The sequence below is a fragment of the Hibiscus syriacus genome, unplaced genomic scaffold, assembly GCF_006381635.1.
Source record: "Hibiscus syriacus cultivar Baekdansim isolate YM2019G1 unplaced genomic scaffold, ASM638163v2 tig00110597_pilon, whole genome shotgun sequence".
NCBI classification, from domain to species: domain Eukaryota; kingdom Viridiplantae; phylum Streptophyta; class Magnoliopsida; order Malvales; family Malvaceae; genus Hibiscus; species Hibiscus syriacus.
In genome coordinates this window covers 4,734,333-4,757,382 of record NW_024062795.1, presented here as the reverse complement: position 1 = coordinate 4,757,382, position 23,050 = coordinate 4,734,333, and the positions used below count along the sequence as shown (strand labels likewise).

Here is a 23,050-nt window from a genome sequence, read left to right as displayed (position 1 = left end):
AATAAAAATGAAAACTCTAAAAATATTTTTTTAATTAATCATTAATATATAATCTATTGATCGGCTAATTTAGATTGAGTACTAATAGAGGCAAGGATAATTCTTGCAATCCAGTTTGCTCTATTTACAAACACCAAGGTTTGAACATTCAAACGTACTTAAAGAATCTAGTGTTTCATCTCACTAGACCAACTAATTGTTGGTTTAAAAGAGTTGTTTTTTAATTATAGATTTAATTGTTGTCCAACTTGACTTTTGGGGGAGCAAAATGTAATTTAAAACATCTTCAATTAAGTACCCACAAACAAAACAAGTTTTTTAGAAGAAAAAAAACATTTCTTTCAAATTTTAATTTCTTTAACCTTTTTGAATTGATAGGATTGTGAAATGAATACATTTTGATTGATTTCTGGAACTGAAGCAGTAATCAGAGGCCCAAAGACCAGAGCGAAACCAAATTGCTTAATTTCAATAATATTATGTCAATGGCTAGCAATATCGGGGGAAGTGAAGAGCAATTGCAGAAGATGGAGGAATTAAGCAAAATCCTAAAAGGAGAGAGAATTCTGGCGCCTACTCGAAGACCCGACGGCACTCTCCGCAAGCCCATTCGTATTCGGGCCGGGTATGTTCCCCAAGAGGAAGTCGCCATTTACCAGTCTAAAGGTGCCCTGGTATGTTTAAAGTTTATGTATGTAATGTATGCATTCGCGTGCGTCTAAGTTTCTTCTGTTGACTTGTTTTAGTGATTAGAATTTGAGGAAGAGAAAAGTGATGGCGTCAATTTTGTAAGTTTTGATGTGTATGTCTTGTTTGTGTTTATGTATGTATGGAAGATACATGATGTTTGATGCTTGGTGTATGTGGGAATTTTTTGCCCATGTTGAGTTTTGGAGCTAAAAGTTTCATGTTAAAGTACTTAATTTTCTATAATGGGTCATTAAATGAGATTATACATTGCTACATTCCATCAACAATGTGACTGCCATTCAACTAAAATTCGGTCGAGACTTTGTTCTTTGGAGTTACTGGATTCAAAGTTTTATTTCATGGAAATATCTCCTGCAAATTGTTGTAGTTTTTGTTTTTATATGTTTATTTTTCATAGAATTTGATGACATTAATCTTTGTTAATTGATGATGCAGTGGAAAAAGGAGATGGCAGCATCACAAGTAGTGCCTCCAGGTTATGATCCACCTGCAGATGCAAAACCGAAGACTAAGTCAGCAAAGAGAAATGAACGAAAGAAGGAGAAACGGCTACAAGTATGAAGCTTGTTGCTGTGATCTTTCGCGAACCTCTATTTAATGGTTTTTTGCAATTTTGGCTTATTGCATTTTCTTGCTTGGTTCATTAAACTCTCATAAGAGAAAATTTTCAGTTCTTTTCCTTTCTGTGAAACTTCAATTGGCCTAGATTTGCATGTTAGCATTATGTTTATCACAAAATTCTGTATCCCTTGCCATTTTCACCTATGCTCGAGTCATGGCTCATTTCAAACCTCCAAATAGATGGTTATTTTCTTTTCTTGCTTAGTTTGTGCACCATAGCGGAGGGGCTGTGTTTAGTGAGTCTAGACATTAGGCAAGAATATCTGTGCATTAACACTTAGCATTTCATTTACCAATTTATTTATGGCAGGCTGCTCTCTAAAAGGGAAAGAACTCAGAAGCCATGGCAGATGACAAGATTGAAAGAGAGGATGTACCTAAGGAGGATTTAGATGATGGATCAGAGTCTGTTACATCATTGACATCTCAGATGACTAATCTTGCTTTTTCCCCGAATCATGTATCAATCTCTCCTCCCTCAAACTAAGTGGAGGCCTCAGATGATGGACAACCAGTTCTAGATCCCAATAAAAAGATTCTAGCACTTAAAAAGAAGGTATGGCCTATTACACTTAACATGTAAAAGAATTTGTCCAGTATTATTGTACATCGTAGCAAACTCTTGAAGTTAGAAAAGTTTACTTTGTCATATCAACGTAATTCGTCCCTTAAGTTCAAGAGACAGAAGACTCATGACATTGACTGATGGGAGGAGAACAAATTGGAAATTGCTTTTTGAGGTTTAAAATACATAAAGAGAACGGGAAAAGGAAGAAAAATATGCATCATATTTCCACTGTTTCAAATTAATAAAATGTTTCTTTTCTGTTTACTAAATTGACCTCATATGCATTACGTAGAGGATCTTTGTGCATATGGTGCAGAAGTCTGAAAAAAGTTCTGAAAGGAAGTATAAAATGAGAATTAGTCCATGCTGCTTTATTTATGTAATGCCTGCGTAAGTTTCTTCAAATGACAATTATAGTTTGTACTCCCTTTCGCTCCTTGTGGGTATAATGATCGTCACTGCTATCAATTTACTTTTGGGTGCAAAACCCCTTGTTCTCTTGCTATGGGTCTCCATATTCGAATTAATCTGAACTCCTGCTCTTCCTTTCCTTTTCGAATCAGTTGCACTCCTTGAAGAGGCTCTGAATAAGATTCTGGTTTTTGTGCAACGATGTATGGGTGTTTGCACCGATCTGAAGAGGCTTGTTTGCTGAAATTATACACAATGATTAGTTTGACAACTGGTTCTTTGATATATGCATTGTTTATGCAAGTTTCTACTTTATATTGCTCCTAAACATGTTTGATGACTTTCAGTGACTTTAGCATGCAATTACTTATTTATTTCTGTACTGGAATTGTACTGGGACACTACAAGTTGTTCGCATTTGTGTCCCTCCCGTTACATGGGATGCAGCATGGGGCTTTTATGCTTTTTAGGGGAGAACTTGTTCTAAATCCGACCTGTTTTCAATAACTAAAACTCAATTTTCATGTTTTTTATTTAACCTGAATATTGGTTTTCATATGTAGATTCGACTAGCAGAAGCACAACAACAGAAAACACCACAGCAAGATATGAAGCCAGAACAGCTGGAAAAGTTGGCTAAACTGGAAGGTTGGCGTGAGGAGCTAATGCTTTTGGAGGGTGAAAAGGCCGAGTTGACACCATTTTGAGTTTGTGTTTTCATCGCTGATGAAGCCATGTGGTTCATTTACAATTTAATGGGATGCAAAAACTTCATTTTGGAGCAGAGGTTAATCCATCAAGGTTTCATTTTAAAAGATGCATGTGAATTTGCATTTCATGCACATGACCACGTTTGATCAGTACTCTTTGTTTCCCTGATTTGATACCGATACAGTTCCTCTTCAGCTTTAGTAGTTTTATCAGCTTAATTTGCTTATCATTCCATGAGGAAGAAAATGACCACACCATTGCCTTGTGCTTTGGCAAAAGTTTGCTGAGGGATCTTTCATCGACATTTCGAATACCCCACAAATTCCGGAACCCTTCCTCTTTGTAAAAGCAACATCCTTGCAGGCCGTAACATGACTAGCATACCATCTGCAAAGGATACTTGGAAACCGGATGTTTACTTCAATGTTTGTATTTATTAAACGCTGCAATCCCAAATCAACCATAACATGGATAAGATTTGAAGAAAAGAGGGTGGAAGGGTCAGAAGATTTTACAGAGAGAGGAACTTCGAATAAAATATATTAAAAGATATCAAAATTTAGTGCAACAGTTGCAGTTTAAAACCAGTCAAATCATAACCTGAGATTGAGACAAAACTAAGAAATAATCTACACCAATGCCGCTGCATTTTACCTTGTGATAGCACGTCTACCATAACAACCAAGATGGCATCCAAGACATGAAATTTGAATGATTAAACCCCTTTTAATGCGATCGTATTCAATCTGGAAAAATTGGTCTAGGCGCATTCAACGTCAGATTCTTCTGGTCCTTCCATGTAAAGTTCAAAGTCCTCAGGACTCCATCTGCATATCAAATTCATTCGGAAAGTAGCCATTTTGATACCCAACAAGCGCTGCAAATAAAACATCACCAAAATTTTGAGTACCAGTAGACAAAACCATCATCAAATGATTGCAACTAACAGCAAATGACCGACTAATACTAATCAAATATTTCCTTCATTGACAATATTAAGTTATGACTGGGAAGATGAAGGTATGAAGAATGAACAGACCAGTATCCGAGCAGACTCGGGTGACAAAGGCTTTCCATCCTCACAAACAACAAAGTTTGAAACAAGTTCCACAACACCTGTACACCGAAGATCAAGTTAGTATGCAAATTCAATCGAAATAGATAACATCCGTGTATGATGGGAAGAAAAATAAGAGACGAATAAACAACCTTTGTTCAACCGAACGGGCATGCCTTGCTTGCGCAGAAAGGGTTCCATCTCATGTGTGAACTGATCTAAAGGACCTTCCGGAAGTTCCACCTGGAAATGGCAGAGAGCAAGTGCAAACCCAAAAGTCAGTAATCAAGTATAAAAGATGCCATGAAGAATATTAAGAGCTCGTCTGCCCCCCCCCCCACCTTTTCGGTTGCAATGCTTCCTGTTCTTGCAAAGTCATTTTCTTCAAATTTATTAAACAAGCTGCAAAACAATGGGAAATAAGGAAACCATAGAACACAAAGAAGAGAAGCTCAATTCGAACAGTACCAACCTTAACAATGCAATATATAAGAAGAGAAGCTCAATTCGAACAGTAACAACCTTATACAAGCTGCAAAACATGGTTACCTTTCAACTTCTTCTCTTGGCATGTTGGTAAGAAAAAGCCCAGCATCCCCACGCAGAAGCTTCAAAACAATTGATAATTATAATAAAGAAAAGCAACAAAAAATATAAAAAACAACAATGCAATATATATATATATATACACACACACACATAAATATAAGTTACTGGAATATACCTTAGAGACTTTGTAAAGACCAGGTCTAATCTCATCAGAAGCAGAACGGCCTAATGCAACTTGCATAACTTTATTCGAACCAAGGAAAAATCTGAAGTAAAACCAACAAAAACTTAAACAAAATGATCAACAACAAAAGGGGGAAATGGGCTATTGAATTCGAAATTTTTACCTGCTGGTGAACTTGAGCTGCTCTCTAAACTCCTTGAATTTAAGATTCCTCATGTTTTCAAAAGAGAAAACATAGATAGAATTGTAACTTTCCGCAGCTTCCCTTATGGAATTCACAATCGATTCTTTATGTTCCTTGCCCTTCTTCTTTGTCTTTGATAGTGAAACTGAAAAGACCATGACATTCAAACACTTTCAAAACATTATGACAAAAAAAGATTATGTTTTCAATGATGAAAGATTTTTTTTAAAAAAAGAAGGCAAACCTATTTTGTTACGCTTAGACTTTGGCATCTTCGACGATTATAGTTGCCTGAAGAAAAAGAAATCAAGAGATGACTGATTTGCTCTGCTTATGCAACTCCTAAACCCCTTTCCCTATGTTCCTTTGGTCGTAGATTTTTAGGGTTTTGAGCATTTAAAAACGGCCGTCTTCTTCTTGTGATGTTAGATTTGGGTCGGGTGGACGAGCTCGGGTTATTGAATCTTAGTATCTTACCATCTCAGCCCAAATCCTTTGGATTTTTTAATTGATGTCGAAACCTATATCTATAGGACACAAATTATTTTATCATTATTATTTAATTAATAATAATTACTAGTTTAATTGAAAGGGTAGAAATATGATAAATTTAAATAAATTTTATAAAATCAGATCAAATTAATTGTATAAATTGTTTATTTCTTTTAAATTATCAAGGTGTATAAAATAACCTTTAAAAAGTAAAATAGGTCCTTAAAATCATATAAGGAAATGATTAATAAAATAATCAAACAATTCGAAAAATTATAAATACAAATAAATATCATTGTCAGTGACACATGATAAATACTATCGAAACTAACATAAAAATGTACATAATAATAATAATAGCATATAGATAATTCAACTTTCTCATAACTTAGAAATGACTTATTTTTAGTTATTATAAATTCTGGTTAATATAACAGAAATAATGTGAGAGTCGATGTTAGAATATAATAGTAAAATGATTAAATAAATACTAATTAATACAATAGAATAATTATGTAATACAACAACGAAAGAGTTGTAATAAAACATGGATGATAGCTGTTTGACCAAAGATTATAATATCACCCTCTTAGATAACCAAAGAGAAGAAATTGAGATGAATGAAAAACAAAAGTGTTTTATTATTTTAAATATTTTATAATATTAAATTAATTGATTTAACATGAAAAAATATCATCGTTTTTTAAATGATGAAATTAGATTAGGCTAAGGTGAAAAGTTATTGATCTAACCAAAGATAATATTTATATTATATATATTTAAAGATAATTATAATAATTTTTTATTATATTTTTATTTTTAACTGATATATAAATATATCAATTCAAGCATGAATTTTACTCTGAAAATCGAATCAAATTTTAAATTAAATAAATCTCTCTAAATTTAAATTGAATTAGATAAAAAAAATATAATACTTGAATTAAATTTGAATCCATAAAAAATGGGATCTCCCGTATGACCATCTCTAGTTGTATAGATATGTAAGTGACCGACTCTTCAAAATGTCATCATCACTCATCTAGCAAAGTTTCAGTGGAGCGTGCCTTTCAGACGCTATGTTGTTCTCAAATCCACCGCGTATTTATGTTTAGACGAGGCCGTGAATCGCACTACCATTTCCACGTCGCGTGAAGTGCCTTCCCACAAGAAAATACCCAATTAACCGAATATTCTAAATTTCGAATTCGTCTAGTCATTTGTTCGCTACAAAGCTTTTGGCATTGGCTCTTACTATTTACAACTTTTTTTCAATCCCTCGGTTTCGTGGCCTAACAAAACCCTAAATTTCTCTACCCCCAATTCAATCCTCTTCTCCCCGGTATGCCCTTTCCTGGTGAATCTTCGTTCCTTTTTTTTTTGGTGAAATTATTTTAATTTTAAATGCTTCCAAGTTCGTAATTTAAGTGGATAAAATTTGAAGTCCTATGTGTAAAGTAGTTTTTCACGTTCTTTTCCTTTTGTTTAATCAGTTAATTAACTGTACTACTAATGTGAAGCTATTGCAAAACCACGTTCTTTGGATTCTTAAATTCTATGAACTCTGGATGTTTTTGGTATCGCCATCTAACCCCTTATCTTGATATAGATTTCTGCTACTTTCATTTTTCAAACATGTGAGATTCTTTCGAATTCGCCTTTTTAATTTGTGAATGTTGACGTCATATTTGGCTTGTTCATTGATTGGAATTGTTCTTTTGCGATTACTATTGTCAAGGATGACCTAATTCTCTTGTATAGTGGAACATGGATGTTCATTGTGTCCGGGGTTTTCGTTTCTATGGATGTTCTTTTAGCTGGGTCTATGCCAATTATGGATGTTAATGACAATGTTTGTTTTATTGGTATTAAGCTTGATTTTTGGGTGTTATTATATTTTATTTTAAATTAAAATTGCATATCATTGATGGATTGCTCTCTAGGTAAGTAGGTATGTCATGGATTTAATCAAGGATAACCCTAAACCTTGAATAGCCCAAGCATCTCATTACTCTCTCCCTTTCTCTCTAAGGAGTACATGTATTTGTTTCTGATATTAGACTTGTCGTTCATGATAAGTGTACATGATTAAACTTTGGTTTAGATATAATTACCATTAGCTTTAAAAATTTCAGAAGCACAAGAAGTGATTGATCTGTTTTTACCATCTTGTGTTGGACTTAAGATTATTCATTGCTAGATTTTTCTAATTTTGCAATTTTAATTTGAGTTGTAGTTTGCAAATGGCAAAAGGTAGCAAGGGTCGGCGTAGAATTGCATCCCGGATGACCCCATACTTGTTGCACTCTCGTTGCCAAGGGATATCTAGAGATTCTCACCCAGAAATATGTTCCAAAGCTTTGGATAATAAAGATTGGGAAGGTGCAACATGTTCTGTTTGCATGGAGTGCCCTCACAATGCTGTTCTTCTTCTTTGTTCATCCCATGACAAGGGCTGCCGTCCCTACATGTGTGGAACTAGCTTCCGATACTCAAACTGCCTTGACCAGTACAAGAAGTTCCACACTAAAGAAGTCTCATCTCATTATGAAGAACCATTTCTTAGTTCTGTTGATGATTCAGTTCTGGCAGCCGGTTCCAGTTGGTCTGTTGAGAAGTTTGGAGTAACTGAACTATCATGTCCACTTTGCAGGGGTCAGGTGAAAGGATGGACTGTGGTGGAACCTGCTAGGGAATTTTTAAATTCCAAAAAGAGAAGCTGTATGCAGGAAGACTGCACCTTTGTTGGGTCTTTTAAGGAACTTAGGAAACACATGAAAGCAGATCATCCATGTGCTCAGCCACGCGAAGTGGATCCGACCCTCGAGCAAAAATGGAGAAGGCTTGAACGGGAGCAGGAGCAGGAGGATGTGATCAGCACAATAAGGGCAACAATGCCTGGAGCAATGGTATTCGGTGATTATGTAATAGAAAGAAATCATCATGGCTTTGAGACAAATGGAGAGGATGGTACCTATGCAGATGCTATGGAAAGGGATGAAGATCTTGAGGATGGCTTAGATGGTAATATTTTGAATCTCTTTCTTATGTTGCATGCATTTGGGTCATCAAGGAATGACCTTGGTAGACAAACAAGGCAACCTACACATGTAGTGGATGAGAATGCTGTTGGTGTTCGCGTCACCTCTCCTGTTGGGGGTCTGGGTTATTCCAATGAAGATGATGAGAATGATGGGAGCAATATGTCTTTGGTTAGCCGACTCCATCGACATGGCCGAGTTCTTTTAGGGCATTCAGGCAGGAGGAGGAGAAGGGAAAACATTTGGAGGCAGAATGTAGGATGAAAGGCGTAGCTAAAAGGGATGGGAAACATCAAAAGCTATGTATCGCCATAGATTTTGATTTTGCACTGATTTAATTCTCACAATTCATTTTAGGAGGGGTATATCACGGCTTGGAAAATGCCTGTTTTCCTTTTTGTTGCGTGTTATCATTTGGATGTACTGGTAATTGCTTTCCTTTTGTCGACATATGTTTATCCTCTAACCCCGTATGTATATATAGACTTAGTTTCACACGATGGGATGCAGGGAAACAATGAATATTTCAAAACTTTCAAATGCTACTGAACCCTCTGATCGTAATGTTTAGGGGCACTGAAGTGAGTCAAATGATTGGCACCATTCCATTCCTTTCAATTTCTTGTCGCATTTATTTTGTGATTGTTTCTTCACTGAAACCTTGAGTCAGGAATTTTTCGCTTTGACATGAGTTTTGCAAGAATTCAAAATAGTGTCTGATTCCGTGAGCAAAACGATGCCTCTGCAGAAGTATAATAGAAATTACTTGGCAATATATGAATTGGAAAGTTGCTGCTTTCAACTAAATTTGCTCCAACGTGTGCCAGGAAATTTGACTATTTACTAGTCTCTGAGTTGATTCAACCAGATATTAATTAACACCTTACAAGCAGCAAACAAAGGTTACATGTAAATATAAATTTTTCGACCTTTAAAGGTGAGTATTTGATTGAGTCAAATACAAAAATTTTGAGTTCATTGAATTTATGAGTACCGATTTATCATTAAATATTATTTAAATATCTTTTAATAGAGTTGAGTTCAATCAAATATATTTCTTCACGTTTTTATTAAAATATAAATATAATTATTTATAATATTTTGATAGTTATTGATTTTAATTTAAATGGTTCATATAAAACACATATTTTCCATCTTTTTTACATGTGTATGAATTCTAATGTTGTTTAATAAATAAAATATTGTTTAAAACTATATAATATATTTATAATGCTATTTTTTAAAAGAATATTTTGAGGATAATATAAATAGAAGTATAAAGAAGTTAATGAATTAATGAGAATAAAGGATTTACAAAGTCTTGTAATTAGAAGATTAAATTGAGTAAAATATAAAATTGAGGGATTAAACTACAAAAATGATATTTATAGTTAAAAAGATGAATTGAAGCTAAAAATATATTCTAAAGTAGTTACAGAACATGTGTTTCAAATTTGGTTAAAATAGATTTAGAAGCATGAGAAATTAAAGAAACAAAAACATTTGAGAGTAAAATGTTATAAATTTTTTTGAACCAAATTGAATGTTATTAAACGTTCAAAGATAACTTACAAGGGTCATTTTCAACCATCTATGAACGTGAAATTACCATTTTCTTAAACTACTCTAGGTATCATATGCAAAAACTGCATTCTTTTTCTTGTGTAAATTAGAAAATATAATGAAATAATCTGTACAATTACACAGTTACTGTATCTTACCAAGTTGGACGCATCCCTTGGATAGATCCCTTGGATACATCCAAGATTACCTGTTGTCTTAGAATTGGTATACTTTCCCAGGGAAGCATCTACACACAGTCCTCATATGGTCAGTTTGTTACAATAAAAGTTAAAAAAGGATGGTCTTTCAAAAGAAGAAAGGAACAAACAAACCAAAAAAAAATGTTGGCAAAAGCAAAAATGAGGTGTAAAAATTTCTATTAGAGGACAACCATCTCCTTGAAGCAAGATAAAATTCATGCTATATTCATATGCCCTGAGATGAAAATATAACACAAAAAAAGAACTAGAGCAATTGCACCAACCTGGACATCCAAGTCCAAAATCAAAATTATTGGTTCCCTAGAGATTGTGTCCTCCCAATGAAGCTCATTCACTGCTTCATGTATTAGTCGAGAAGCCAATGCAGACACATTATCAATGCCATTAGATCCGCAATTTTCTTCTGGGTGATGTTCAAGCATGCCAAAGTAGCATCCTTTTTGCAAACACTGCTTTGAAAGACAAGCTTCTTCAATATTACACTTAGCAGCTCCAAGAACAAGTTTGAGGTAACTCTCATTTATGTCCATTTTGCATTTAGATTTCAGATTCCGCACCAGCTTCTTATGCTCTGTGTTCAAGCTTTCACACTCCAAGCAGTCCCCGAGAAGCACGTGCCTCCATGGGCCCAGCCATGAATCTTCCAAATTACTGGAACACAGGCGATGCATATATATTTCATACATCAGTTCTCAATTCCAACATGAAATGGAGAAAATTACATATGAACTTTGAGTAGTTTACTATAAGTAACAAAAAGAAGAGGAGTTGAAGAACAATTGAATTAAGTCTTATGAGCACCAATGGAAATGGCCACTGGTGGTCCAGTCCCAATAACAATTGTGCCAAAAATGGTTAAACAAATACCTGACAAAAGAGATTCCCTACCTCAATAGCTTACCAAGTTGGTGATCAACCTTCTTTCTTATCATCCACCACAAAGACCTAGCACTTTTTGTATCTTCTAAAGGACAGCCAGAAGATGTCACGTAGTTCTCTTCCAATATCACTTTAAATGCTGGAGCTACATTATCAACCACAGTGGAACCCCAAGGGCAATGCCACTTTTTACCTGAATTCATCCGCTGAAAAAATTCCTGGCAAGCTCTTGCATTCTCATCATTAGGAGCAGCATCTTATGAAACATCTGTATATTTTTTCCAGATTCTTTTAGCACCAGGTAGTTATACGCATTAATATATTGTTAATTTTTAATTATAAAAATTTCTACCAAAAAATATACCTTTTAAAACTGAATCCAGAGGCAAAAGCAAAACAATAGGTTGATTCTTGGAATTCAGCCGTGACAACAGCATCCATGCATGAATTGAAGAAGGGTAAAGTAGCAATTCTTGCATTAAACTGGTATAAGCATGACCAAGCAAACTTATACAGATGATGGCGGTGGAAGGAAGGCCCATATAAAAGTTCATCACAAATTGTTCAAGATCATGAACTGACACAGGAGCAAGCCTGCAGCAGAACAAAAAGAAGAAAGAATAACATTTATTTTTCGTATGTACAAATTTAGCGTTGATGGGGTAAGGATAAACTAAGATAGTAAATCTTCATAAATTTTCACTTGTAGCAGCAACCTTAACAAGATGGATGCCTCAGTATGTGGGCAAGATGAACCAGTTGCATGCAAGTCCTGAAAATAAAAGTCCAACAACTCAATTAAAAAATTGAAATAGCTGGCGTTGTAATATATTAATCTGCAGAAGGAGATAAAAAATGCCAACAGCAATAATCAAGAAAAGTAAAAATGCACAAATACATAAATATTGCTTCTATCAGAATTAATATTGCTACTCTGATAAAAAGAGCAAATCAAAAAAAGTTGGCAAGACTCCACAAATTAGCACTTAGTCCCAAAGAAACAGAATTTGCCAGAGTGTAATTAATATTGCTACTATCGTAATTAAAGATGAAGGAGCACCCAAATTCAGAATGACTCTTGAGGGCAAGGAATTTCCACGTAAAATTAAGGAGTGTAACTGTCATGCAATTCAACTATACCATGTATGTCAAATACCTTGACGGTTGAAGACAATTTTTGGAAGCACTAACATTTCAGTTGAGAAAAGAATTCACTGAAGATAGTATAGCTATAGGCCTATGGCAAATAACTTGTCATGATATTTTATCATCTTGAAAATGACGCCAAGGAAAGACAATATGAAGTGTGCAAGCTTACCCCAGAATCTAGAAAGTGTTGAGCAATATATCTCCCAGAAGTATTAGGAAAGAATTGATTGTTAAGATGTGTTCCAAGTGAAGCTTGATGAAAAATATGAAGCCCAATGACTTTCAGAAAGTGCTTTGCAAGATGGCAAAGTAAAATGCTCATTAGTGGCAGAAAGCAGATATACTACAGAAAGCAATCTGGAGACCTGAGTGTTAATAAATAAAAAATTAGCTGCCAGGACATTAGAGAAAAAGAAATAGAGAGAATTGAAAGGTAAAGCAGTTAAGAGGACAAATTTATTGGGAGCAACTTGCAAATATAATAAATGGAAATTATAAGGAAACTTCCTGACAAAACATTAAGTATCTTGAGATAAACATCACAAGTGGTAATCAATCAAATTTATCTTAATTGAATAATATTTTCCTTCATTATAGCCATGTAGTCCAGTAGGTGTTAGGAAATCTGTCAATCAACAGTTCTAAAGAGAAACTTCATTATTGACTTAAGTGAACATAACTTACATTTCATTTGAATTTGGATGAAGAAGACCTTTAGAAGAAGCAACCAGTCTCAAGTAGTTTAATGTGTCAGTCAGTTATTTGGTCACATGTTATCATAGATCAGAAAATTAGGAAAAGTAATTTAATTAGGTGACAAGAAGACAACAAATTTCAAACAGGCTTGGCACTACTCCTAAATTAACAGTCAAAATAGTGAACATGCTATCCTCAAGCGTACCATACTTGATAAAAATCAACTAAACACAGAAAAAAATATTTAGTCTCAAACAGAAGGCCAGTTACTTTGTGCTGATATACCACAATCAGGTTTTACATCAAGCCACAACTGAGAAGTTAAAATAAGACTATACCTAAGATTATATTAATCTTATGCAAGCATGAGGAACAGATCAGAATAATAAAATAAATTCAACCTTTTTGAAAAGTACAGGAACCTCACAGCTGAGTACAAATGCTAGCTTCAGCCAGTGTACTATTTTTTATAACTGAACTTTGGAAAGATCACAGCATACAATCCTGTTCAGAACACAAACCATGAAAAGAGGCAAAGGAACAAGTACTTAATACAAAAGGCATAATTCATAAACTTGATAGTAGTAATTTACCATTTTACCAGAGTCCTCATTTATTTAGATACATATAAATTTGAAAACATATATAAATGTACACGCAGAATGATTAAAATACGTATCCTGCAACATAACAGAGGACAACTATTAGTTGAACCTGTATACAGGTGACAGACATACAAGCACACATACCTGGTACCTTTGGAATGGAAACTCTTCACAGTCATCCAACCTATACTGTATAGGATTGCTGCACGTTCAGTGGCAAAAGTATCTCCAATGATTTCCCTTCCAATCAAATCAAGCAAGAAAGATCCACGAGCAGGGGAACAAGTCTGAGTAAATGCATTTCTGCTGACTAGGACAGATATGCTTTGCCAAACAACTTTGTGTATCTCATGTGTCTGATCATGATATCCCAAGCATTTTCCTAAAAATATGAAAACCAAATTGCAAGAAAGCATAAGGTAAATGTAGATTTTTACATAAATCAATGAGAACTGAACTGAGCACCATTTATAATAAAGAGTGCATTTAATTGATAAGAAAGAAACATTTTCTTCAAGCATAAGCTTTAAAATACCAATAGTACAGTTAGTACTCTCATGATAGATTTTCCCCTAATGTATTAATTTTGGAAATATTTACAAGAATCGTTAACAGTTGCTATACCCTTTTCCTCACTCAATCAAGGCCTGGAAAAACAACTAAAAGACTAAAAAATTGTAAATAGCAGATTGCAATATAAAACAAAAAGGACACAATACAGTGTCTGTCCTACAAAAAGGAAGTCTTGAGACAGATGACTGGAGTATGATCCTATCATTCAGTGAGTTTTGCAATAAGAGTGTTGAATGTTCACTACAGCTTACTTGACTTACAAATGAATAAAATATTTTACTCTTTCACTATCTGAAGCTTAATATCAGATAATTTATATTTAGTAACATGATCTCAAATTGAAAAAGACAACTAATAGGCCAACTTAATAGTTTTTATATGTTGGTGTGCATGTGTGTTTCGAATGCACAATCAAATAGTATCAGGGAAACAGAACCATACCTATACCAGTAAGTATCCTCGCCAAAAGTTTCCTGCGGGCATACTCCCATTTGATATTTATGAAGTATATCAGTAACCCAGATTTCATAGTCTCAGCAGGAAGGCACTGCCAACACTTGGTTCGCTTACAAATGCATGCAATTTCACTTGTTGATTCATCCATATAGCTTTCTTTACCCAAGAGTGGTGATTCCTTTTCCCAATAAGTGTCAGAGACTTTGGACACAACATTGCCATTTGACTGTTTTGAACGCCCAACTTGCGCTTCACCAGTACTGCTAATGCTTTGGTTTTGAGAAGATTGAGATCTAGAGGGAGTTACTCTTGAAATTTGTTCAGGTATTGCTTGTTGCTCCTTCACCGCAGGTTTGGATACATTCTTAGTTTTCCTACCCTTTCTGGCACCTGTTGCGTCTGGTTTAGAAGCAGCATTGCCAGCAACATCTTCACTGCTTATTATAGCGGTTCTGATCGCCAGATCCTCCTTACTTTCTTCATCACTAATGATATTTTTCCACTGAGAATGATTTAATTTCTCAAGGGCTGACTTATACAAAACTTCAGCATGAGATAGTCTCTCTTTCGAGTCATTTATGACATCACTGTCTGAAAGATTATGGAATAAATCACCAAATTGCTGGTCAAGATTACCTTCCAACATCAATCTGCATCTTATGCAGGAATAATTGCTGCTGCTATCTACCAGAATTCTTTTGGCACTTTGCAGTTCCTGCTCTGCAAAATTCCAGAGTTGTTTCTTTCGATATAATTTCCCTAATTTCATCAGAAAGTAAACTTTCAGCATATCACCATTGCAATTGTAAGAGTGAACAATTATCAATGAGACACAAAATAATAGGTGCAAATGACTTTCATACCCAATATAGAAGAAAAAGTGGCTTCAAATAGTGGTAAGTTCTGTGAACAGGAGATACTTTTTCCCCATACTAGGAAAGATTCAGCCTCAACCCCATTTCCAGCCATTTCATTAATACATCCAACCTGGACATAGTATGTTGATCAAATAAAATACAAAGATTCCTAAAAAGTGTAAAACATTAGAGAGAAATAAATCAGACATTGTAAGAGAGAGAAATTTAACTTGAAGAATGCTTTCAATATAACATTGAAGCACATTCCACGGACTAAGATAACAGCAACACAGATTTGATGAACTACTGTCAAAAGACCAAATTTCACTAGCAACTATTCTGTGCACTTGAAGATTCTTTGGACCATTTACAGCTTTCTGGGCAATTCACCAATGTCACCAGATTCCTTGCCTTTTTCAACATGCTCCTCAATCGAGAATGTAAATTTTCTTTTGAAAATTTGACTCCGCAGTCGAAAAGCTTTTTTTGCATATGAAAGACCCTAGCAGAAAAATGGCAATTAGAAAAGAAAATCATAATAAGCAACACTCGGACATGAACATTATAAGTAACAACACGAATAAGATTTTCATGGCAAAGACTCTTAGTCATATTGGATTTATTAAAATGTTACAGTATAAGGAAATTTAAAGAAATAAAAATTAAAAAAAAATGTTAGATCAAGCAAAAATTTGAAATCAACCCCAAATAACCGTCCACTGGAGATGTGTTTTTCACACAAGTCATAGTAGAGATGCCCCGCAAGGAAGAGCGAATGACTACGCACAGGATCCTATAAGAGCAGCAAACAGATAACTGACCAATTCAGTCAATGGTATAAAATGGTCAATAAAGATTGTAGCATTTACTTGAAATCTGACATGACTTACACTTGCAGTGATTTCAGAAACAACCAGATTTACATTGTTAGCTGAGACAGCTGATTGTGAATTGATTTCATCATTTTTCAAGCCTTGGATGAAATTGTTAAAGAAGCATGTGATGTTCTGTTGGAACCCAATAAGCCCTGGTTCAGATCCACTTAGACATCGTATCCAGAAATCAACAGCTTTGGAACTTTCTCCGCACTGCTCAGATAAATTCGTGATGAATGACTCATTTACCGGAGAAACAAAGAGTGCATGACTAAGCCGCCTACACTCCCAGAGGTTGGCTGCACATTTCCCAAGATCTACATTGTTCAGTTTGTATATTCTCATTATCAGTTTATATATGTTGCTGTGTAATTTTGTGTAACCCTGCAAATAAAAAGGTAAGAAAGAAACAACCATAAGTAAAACAGTTAACAGATGTTCAGAACTCTAGGCAATTAGATTTTCCTGACTAAAAGATAAAGCCAATCATATCAATAAGCGCACCTTCACTGATAGCAAATCAAGTATATTATATAGCAGTTGCAGTGTGTTTCCGGACACCATTTTGAGCTCATCACTCGGGAAACAACTATTAGGAATGAATATGTTTGACCACACAGATACGCTGATAAACTTGCTGTTTTGGTGAAAACAAAGTATGAACAGTAAGTAATATTGAAATTTATCACTAGTATTGACCAAAACATATAGTCAAGCCTAAAGAATGACTAAGCAATAATTAGTCAAACCTGGAGACCTTTTAATACAAAAATACCTCGGAGTTTGGTTCAGCTTCCTGAGTGCATAGTGCAAGTAAACCATACGCAGCAGCTAATTGATGGCAGGCTGGAGTTCCAGCATTACGTGTTTCACCATAAAAGTTCTCCTGTTTAAAAAATACTTCAGGTTTGTGATTTGATACAACTCCAAAAAGCAGCAGTAGAATTACAACTAATATCAACAGGGAAAAAAATAAAGGCGCAATCCCATGCAGACCTCAACACCTCACCATAATAGATATAGCTTCAGACAAGCACCAAATACAGTCCTTCAAAGCTTCAATCCCATTAGCCCTTAGTGATCTTCCCTTTCTAATTAAAATTCTTGCTCTCTGTAAAGGATTATCTCCTATGGCATAATCATCTTGGATAAGTAAATCGATAACTTTCATTTGCATTCTATGACAAAAATCTGGGTACCCATGAGTCATTTCTTGATATGCAAGAAGCTCCTGCAATTGGAAAAATCATTCATTGGTCATAAGCAAGCAGAACAGAAAATATCTAGAAGGGCTATTTTTCCAATAAAATTATCTCAGATATGAACCTGCTCTAAAATTTTGCCAATTGCCCTCTTTGACACTTCCGAAGAAGACAACAGCATACAACATAAAGTTGGAGCGCTATCCTCTAAATCCATGTTTTTATGAAGTTTACACTGTATCTGAAATCAAATGAACAATTGGTCATCATAACAAAAATATGCAGGAAAACAGACCTAGATTTGAAGATTATACCTTAACCCATTGCCTTATCAAAGGCATAGGACTTGACAACTGTCTAAACAAATTTTCAAGCGTGGACCAGTTTTCAAGGCTCTCCACAATAATTCTTTCCACCTTAAGATTTCCACATGCATGGAGAACTTCCAAAAGAAAAGCAGTTCTACTACATGCATCAGATACCAAACCTCTAATAGCATCTTCTGACAAATGATCATCAAAACTTTTCTTTTGAGTATACATTTCACAGAGAAGCTGAATATTTGTCCATGATGCTCTATGAGAAAGTTTTAAAGCCTTCAATGCCTGCAAAGGTTGGATTGATAACTTATATGAACAAGGAACTTAATAGCAAAGCAAATGAACTGAAAAGGTTGCTTCCAAACATGAACATCAACACGCTGATGCCAGATCCTACATAAATAAATATGCATGAAAATAGCTTCAAGCACACAGAAATGAATCAGGTTCATTTAGAAATTAAAAACTGATAGGATTCATCAACCATGCGAAAGAACAGTTATATAATACGATAACCTTAACATCCAAAAATTTCAAAGAATTAAGTACCTCTTCAATCTGCTTACTTTTGTACATAAGAACACCAATATTATATAGAGAGATATAGAGGTATTTTAGCCCTTGAGATTGAATCCAACTGCTGCCAATTATTTGCGTAATGTAACACATACTCTTCTGAAATATAAAAGGGAAAACCAATCAGCAACAGTGAAAGTTTAATAGACATCGTCTCATCCAAAATTAGTCAATAAATTAACAAAGTTTTGTACAGATAAGTTTAACAGACCGGGATATTAAGCTTTGTACGGATGGAAACAATGAAACCAGCCACAATTATACTGGGTACCAACACTTCATCATCATCAAATCCTTCTCCCTTTGTTTCAGATGTACAGCTGCAAGGGTAAGTGAGAAAATTCAGACAACCATTATATTCATAACTGATTTATGTACATAATGATTTCCCATAAATTTTGCAATATGTTTTATAAATAACATCATCCATAGTTGGGCATGTACCAATTCAAAGCTATTAAGTAAACACGATGATACATCAACAGTTGATATTGTAATCTTCTAAAAATGACCCAAAAAGTATGTAATTCGTTAAAGTTGCATAATTACTATAATATCAGCATACACAAGCAAAGAGAATGTCATATTTAGAAGGCAAAAGATTATGCCCTTTAGTCACCTAGATACAAGGAAAAAATTAGCACTCCTTTGACAACAAAGTCAAATTGTCATTGTAATCACATTTGGTTACAACAAAGCAAATAAGTCCATCCAAGACAGAAATGGGATTACCTTAAAAGAGAGAAGAAACTATCACAGAACTGATTAAAGGCATCCTGGATAATGCAAAGGTTGCTAGAATCAGATGAAGCTTTGGTTTCAGCAAGTATCTGTTTTTTCTCTGCATTTACTAGTTCAGCAAGCGGCTGACACAAGAATTTCAGTGTATTATATAACATCAGTAGATAAGCCTTTCTCTCTCCACGGGCCACAAAAATTTTACATTCAACGTCAGATGCTATGCTAGTCTCATTTTTGCCAATGTTACAGCAATTTCCAAGTAAAGCAGACAGAGTGTGCAGCTTATCCCTTTCAAGAACCATAATATCAACAGCTGAATCATCTTCTGCACCTTTGGAAGTGGCACAATTATCATATTTCAGCTTAACATTATGCTCAGCAAAATCTAGCCCAATTGCATAAAGCCTCAGTATCAGATCAACAGGGATTGTAGCCTGTGAAATTTTACCAAATTTAATATAATTAACTCGGGGCATCTTATCCAAATAAATAAAATAGATACAAGTTCAATCCGCAGAAAAGCCGCAGTCAAGCAACATACCTCACGAAAATCACCTGCTATGTCATTTAAATGTTTCGCTAGAGTGCTACAGAAAGTTGTACCAGCAGCTCGACATTTATAGGCACAATAATCAACAAGTTCAACAAACTCTAGTGCATTATTATCTAGATCACTCTGCCAACAAATACATTAATATATAAATCACAATGTAAGAAATAAACATCAGCTATGAAGCCCTAAGATGGTTGAAAATATCCATTAAAAATAATTTTAAAAAACTAACTAAAAAGGTTAAAATTGAGCTAGCAAAGCAAAATGATGTGCGGAAGCAGTTTAGGAAGAATATTTGGTAAGATCTCAAATTATTAACTGAACCAAATAAAAAGAACAATGATATGTAAACAAAATAGAATGACACCATCAGAAACAACATCATAAGTCTTCAAGTAATGGATTCGAAAGCTGATACATAAATTCCAGCTTACAATGCACCATAACTGCTTAATTGGAAAGGTTCAAAAGGGTACAGAAGGAATGCAGGTATCAGCATTGCTAACAAGAAACATATTTATAAAGTTACTATCATGTGACACTACTATTTGGTGTTGGGGAACTGTTGGCTGCAACATGAATTTATAGTCAAAACTTGCACACATACAAAAATCCTAAATTATTGAAGCTAAATGACTTATTGAACATATTCCTCAATCATTCTAAAATGTTATATAGACAATCTTACCTTGCATTCACGGGAAGTGGATGCTAACAAAAACGTTACTAAGGCAATTTGAACTGAGCTATTGGTTCTTTCTAGAGAGAACAGTGAGGAACATATTCTGCGGGTAAACTGCAAATGTAATAATTAGAAGAATGTTTTAAAAAAAAAAACATATATGCTTGGCTAAATATTAAGTAACAACGTATACCTTATAAACTTGATCCTTCATCATTGACCTAGCATACTCGGCCAAACATTGAATGCAGAACCGTCGAACCAACTCGAGGCCAAAATGATTAATCTCCTCAACCAAAAACCGACAGCATCTGCCCAGAAAAGTAACAAGCACGTTGTGCGATTTCTCAACAACATCGGAGTCTAATGCCCTATAAAGACTCACAGAAAAATAAATAAATAAATAAATAAGCAAATCATTTCGGGAAAGTATTTGAGTAAATCAATAAATTCAATACCTGCACCAAGGCCTCACTTGTTCCACCAAAGCAAGAACCCTTTCATATTTCCCAGAATCTTTACTGTGTCCCATGGCCACATTTTTCACTACAGAAGCTACTGCTTCGACCACAATAGATCCGAACTTCGAATCACCGCCAGCAACATCGATACCCGGGACGATTTCACCTTTTGATTTAGCTTCCCCTCTAAGCCTCTCCAAAACCCTGAGTGCTTCGCTCTCTCCATCATCGTACCGTCCCCAGGAATGTAAACAGTAAACGAGCTTCAACCTCTGGATCTGAACCAAGTGCGCACCGCCGGCTATCTGCGAAGAGACGAACTCAAGACAGGTTATGCAAAGCCGGTAAGTCTCGAAGAAATCACTGAGAGAGGCTTTTTGTTGTTCAGTAGGGTTTTGTATGTAGATGCGCTTGTAGATTATCGGGAAGGATTTGGAAATGAAGGACAAAAACTGTTTGGCGAGGGAGCGGATGGCGGCTTCGTCGGGTTTCTTCTTTTTGGAATTCGCAAGAGCGGAGATTGGGCGGAGGTAGTCGGAGACCAGTGAGTGGATGATTTTGGAATCGCCGGCGGTTTGTAGATCGGAGAGGATGGAGGATTCAGTTGGAGTGGCCATTAAGAGTGAAACTGGAAAAAGGTTCGAAGATAGGAATAAATTTTGGGGGAAAAAGCGTATATAAAAAAAACCCGCCTAAATGATGTTCAAAGATTTGTCCATTTGAACGTAAAATTAATACAGTGTGAGAGGTAATTACCGATCTGGACCCTGTACTTTATAAAATCTTCTAATATGATATCTCTATTTTTTAATGTTTAATTTAATACATCAAAATTTCATTTCATTTATCAATATGGCAACAACGTTAAAATAAAGACGTGCAAATATATTTGTTTAAACATTGTTATCCCTTTAATTAGTTAATTAAAATTATTTACGAATGTAAGTCGTGCATTCATGTCTAATTCAAGAGTTTAAAATACAAAAATCAACATAATAATAGATAAATGTCATATTGATCATTCAATTTAACCCTAAAAATAAACGAAAGAAAATCAATGAAAAAATAAAAATAGGCTAAACGACAAAGAAAAATGTGTCATAAATGCATACAACAACATGTCATTAAGGCAAACAAAAATGAATCATAAAGGTAGAGTTATTGAAAATTAAAAAAAAACAAATATGTAATATAAAATAGAAGAAAAATAAAAAAAACAAATGATTGACGATCAACACTAAAATTAATATCGTTGTATGTGAAAAAAAGAATTACAAGGAAAACGACGAAAATAGGATTTTTAAAAATAATTTTTTAATGACATTAATGATAACATGATTCAGTAATAATGTGACCTATGATAAAGTTTGCATAATATTTTCTAACGTGTGTGAATTTTTTTTTATTAAATTTTATTTTATAATAAAATATATGATTTAAACAATTCAAGAAAAACAAACTTTTTTAATAGTATAAGGAAAAGATACAATTTAAGTACTAACATTTGAATTAAGAAAAAGAACATAAGAAGGAAGTAAAAGTGAGCGTTCGATCCAATCGAGTCGAATCAAGTTAAAAAATTTTGAATTATTCAAGTTGACGAATTTTATTTTACAACTTACACTTCATTTAAATTTTTTTTGGGCTGAGTCAAATTGTTCGACCTTCTATTGAAATTTAATTGTAATATTTATAATATTATATTATTTAATTTCAATTTAAACTGAATTTTATAATAATTTAAATGGTTTTCTACAACCATATATAATACATATATATTTTATCGTATTTTTTTGCATACGTGATATACATATTATACATGGTTGAGTAACTCAACTCTTTTTTCTTCTTGTTACAGAGGTAAAACACTGTATTACCGAAGTTTGAATAGCCATGAGGATACTTTAGATTTCGTTTGGAGGATTCTGCAATAGAGAAAGTCCCATCGTTCTACCATGTCCAAGCACAGCCACAGCATCAACGAGTTTGCTGGCTTCTCGACGTATACATTCAATTGTAATGTTCCATTGTACGTTGAGAAAGCTTCGAATCCACCTAACAATCGCAACTTCATGGGTCATCACCGCTTAAGAATTGAAAGTCCGATAGCCT

At 34.5% G+C, this 23,050-nt stretch overlaps 2 protein-coding genes and 2 pseudogenes across 3 annotated transcripts; 2 read left to right on the top strand and 2 right to left on the bottom strand.

Annotated features, from left to right (window-relative positions):
* Nucleotides 1-485: 485 nt before the first annotated feature.
* On the top strand, nucleotides 486-3,018 carry LOC120134248 (annotated as a pseudogene).
* Nucleotides 3,019-3,531: 513 nt separating this feature from the next.
* LOC120134673 (mRNA turnover protein 4 homolog) lies at nucleotides 3,532-5,369 on the bottom strand. The gene is made up of 8 exons (XM_039151115.1): nucleotides 5,241-5,369; nucleotides 4,976-5,141; nucleotides 4,804-4,894; nucleotides 4,629-4,687; nucleotides 4,421-4,481; nucleotides 4,232-4,322; nucleotides 4,062-4,138; nucleotides 3,532-3,899 (listed from the first exon to the last, which is right to left on the bottom strand). The coding sequence occupies exons 1-8, from the start codon at nucleotides 5,266-5,268 to the stop codon at nucleotides 3,783-3,785; spliced, it is 690 nt and encodes a 229-aa protein (XP_039007046.1). The 5' UTR covers nucleotides 5,269-5,369; the 3' UTR covers nucleotides 3,532-3,782.
* A 1,308-nt stretch (nucleotides 5,370-6,677) lies between these two features.
* LOC120134016 lies at nucleotides 6,678-8,972 on the top strand. Of its 2 annotated transcripts, none has more exons than XM_039150494.1 (2): nucleotides 6,678-6,830; nucleotides 7,725-8,972. In XM_039150494.1, exon 2 carries the CDS (start codon nucleotides 7,732-7,734, stop codon nucleotides 8,791-8,793), a length of 1,062 nt encoding a protein of 353 aa, XP_039006425.1. In that variant the 5' UTR covers nucleotides 6,678-6,830; nucleotides 7,725-7,731; the 3' UTR covers nucleotides 8,794-8,972. The 2 variants fall into 2 exon arrangements, with proteins under 2 accessions (XP_039006425.1, XP_039006426.1); XM_039150495.1 differs by having other exon boundaries at nucleotides 6,678-6,845.
* Nucleotides 8,973-10,246: 1,274 nt separating this feature from the next.
* Nucleotides 10,247-21,589, bottom strand: LOC120134247 (annotated as a pseudogene).
* Between the last annotated feature and the right edge of the window lie 1,461 nt (nucleotides 21,590-23,050).

Coding starts and splice junctions, on each gene's coding strand:
- LOC120134673 (XM_039151115.1), bottom strand. CDS start 5,268: ATGCCAAAGTCTAAGCGTAACAAAATAG. Junction 4,688..4,803: donor GTCTTTACAAAGTCTCTAAG/GTATATTCCAGT, acceptor ATTGTTTTGAAG/CTTCTGCGTGGGGATGCTGG. Junction 3,900..4,061: donor CCGAGTCTGCTCGGATACTG/GTCTGTTCATTC, acceptor TTTTATTTGCAG/CGCTTGTTGGGTATCAAAAT.
- LOC120134016 (XM_039150494.1), top strand. CDS start 7,732: ATGGCAAAAGGTAGCAAGGGTCGGCGTAGAATTGCATCCCGGATGACC.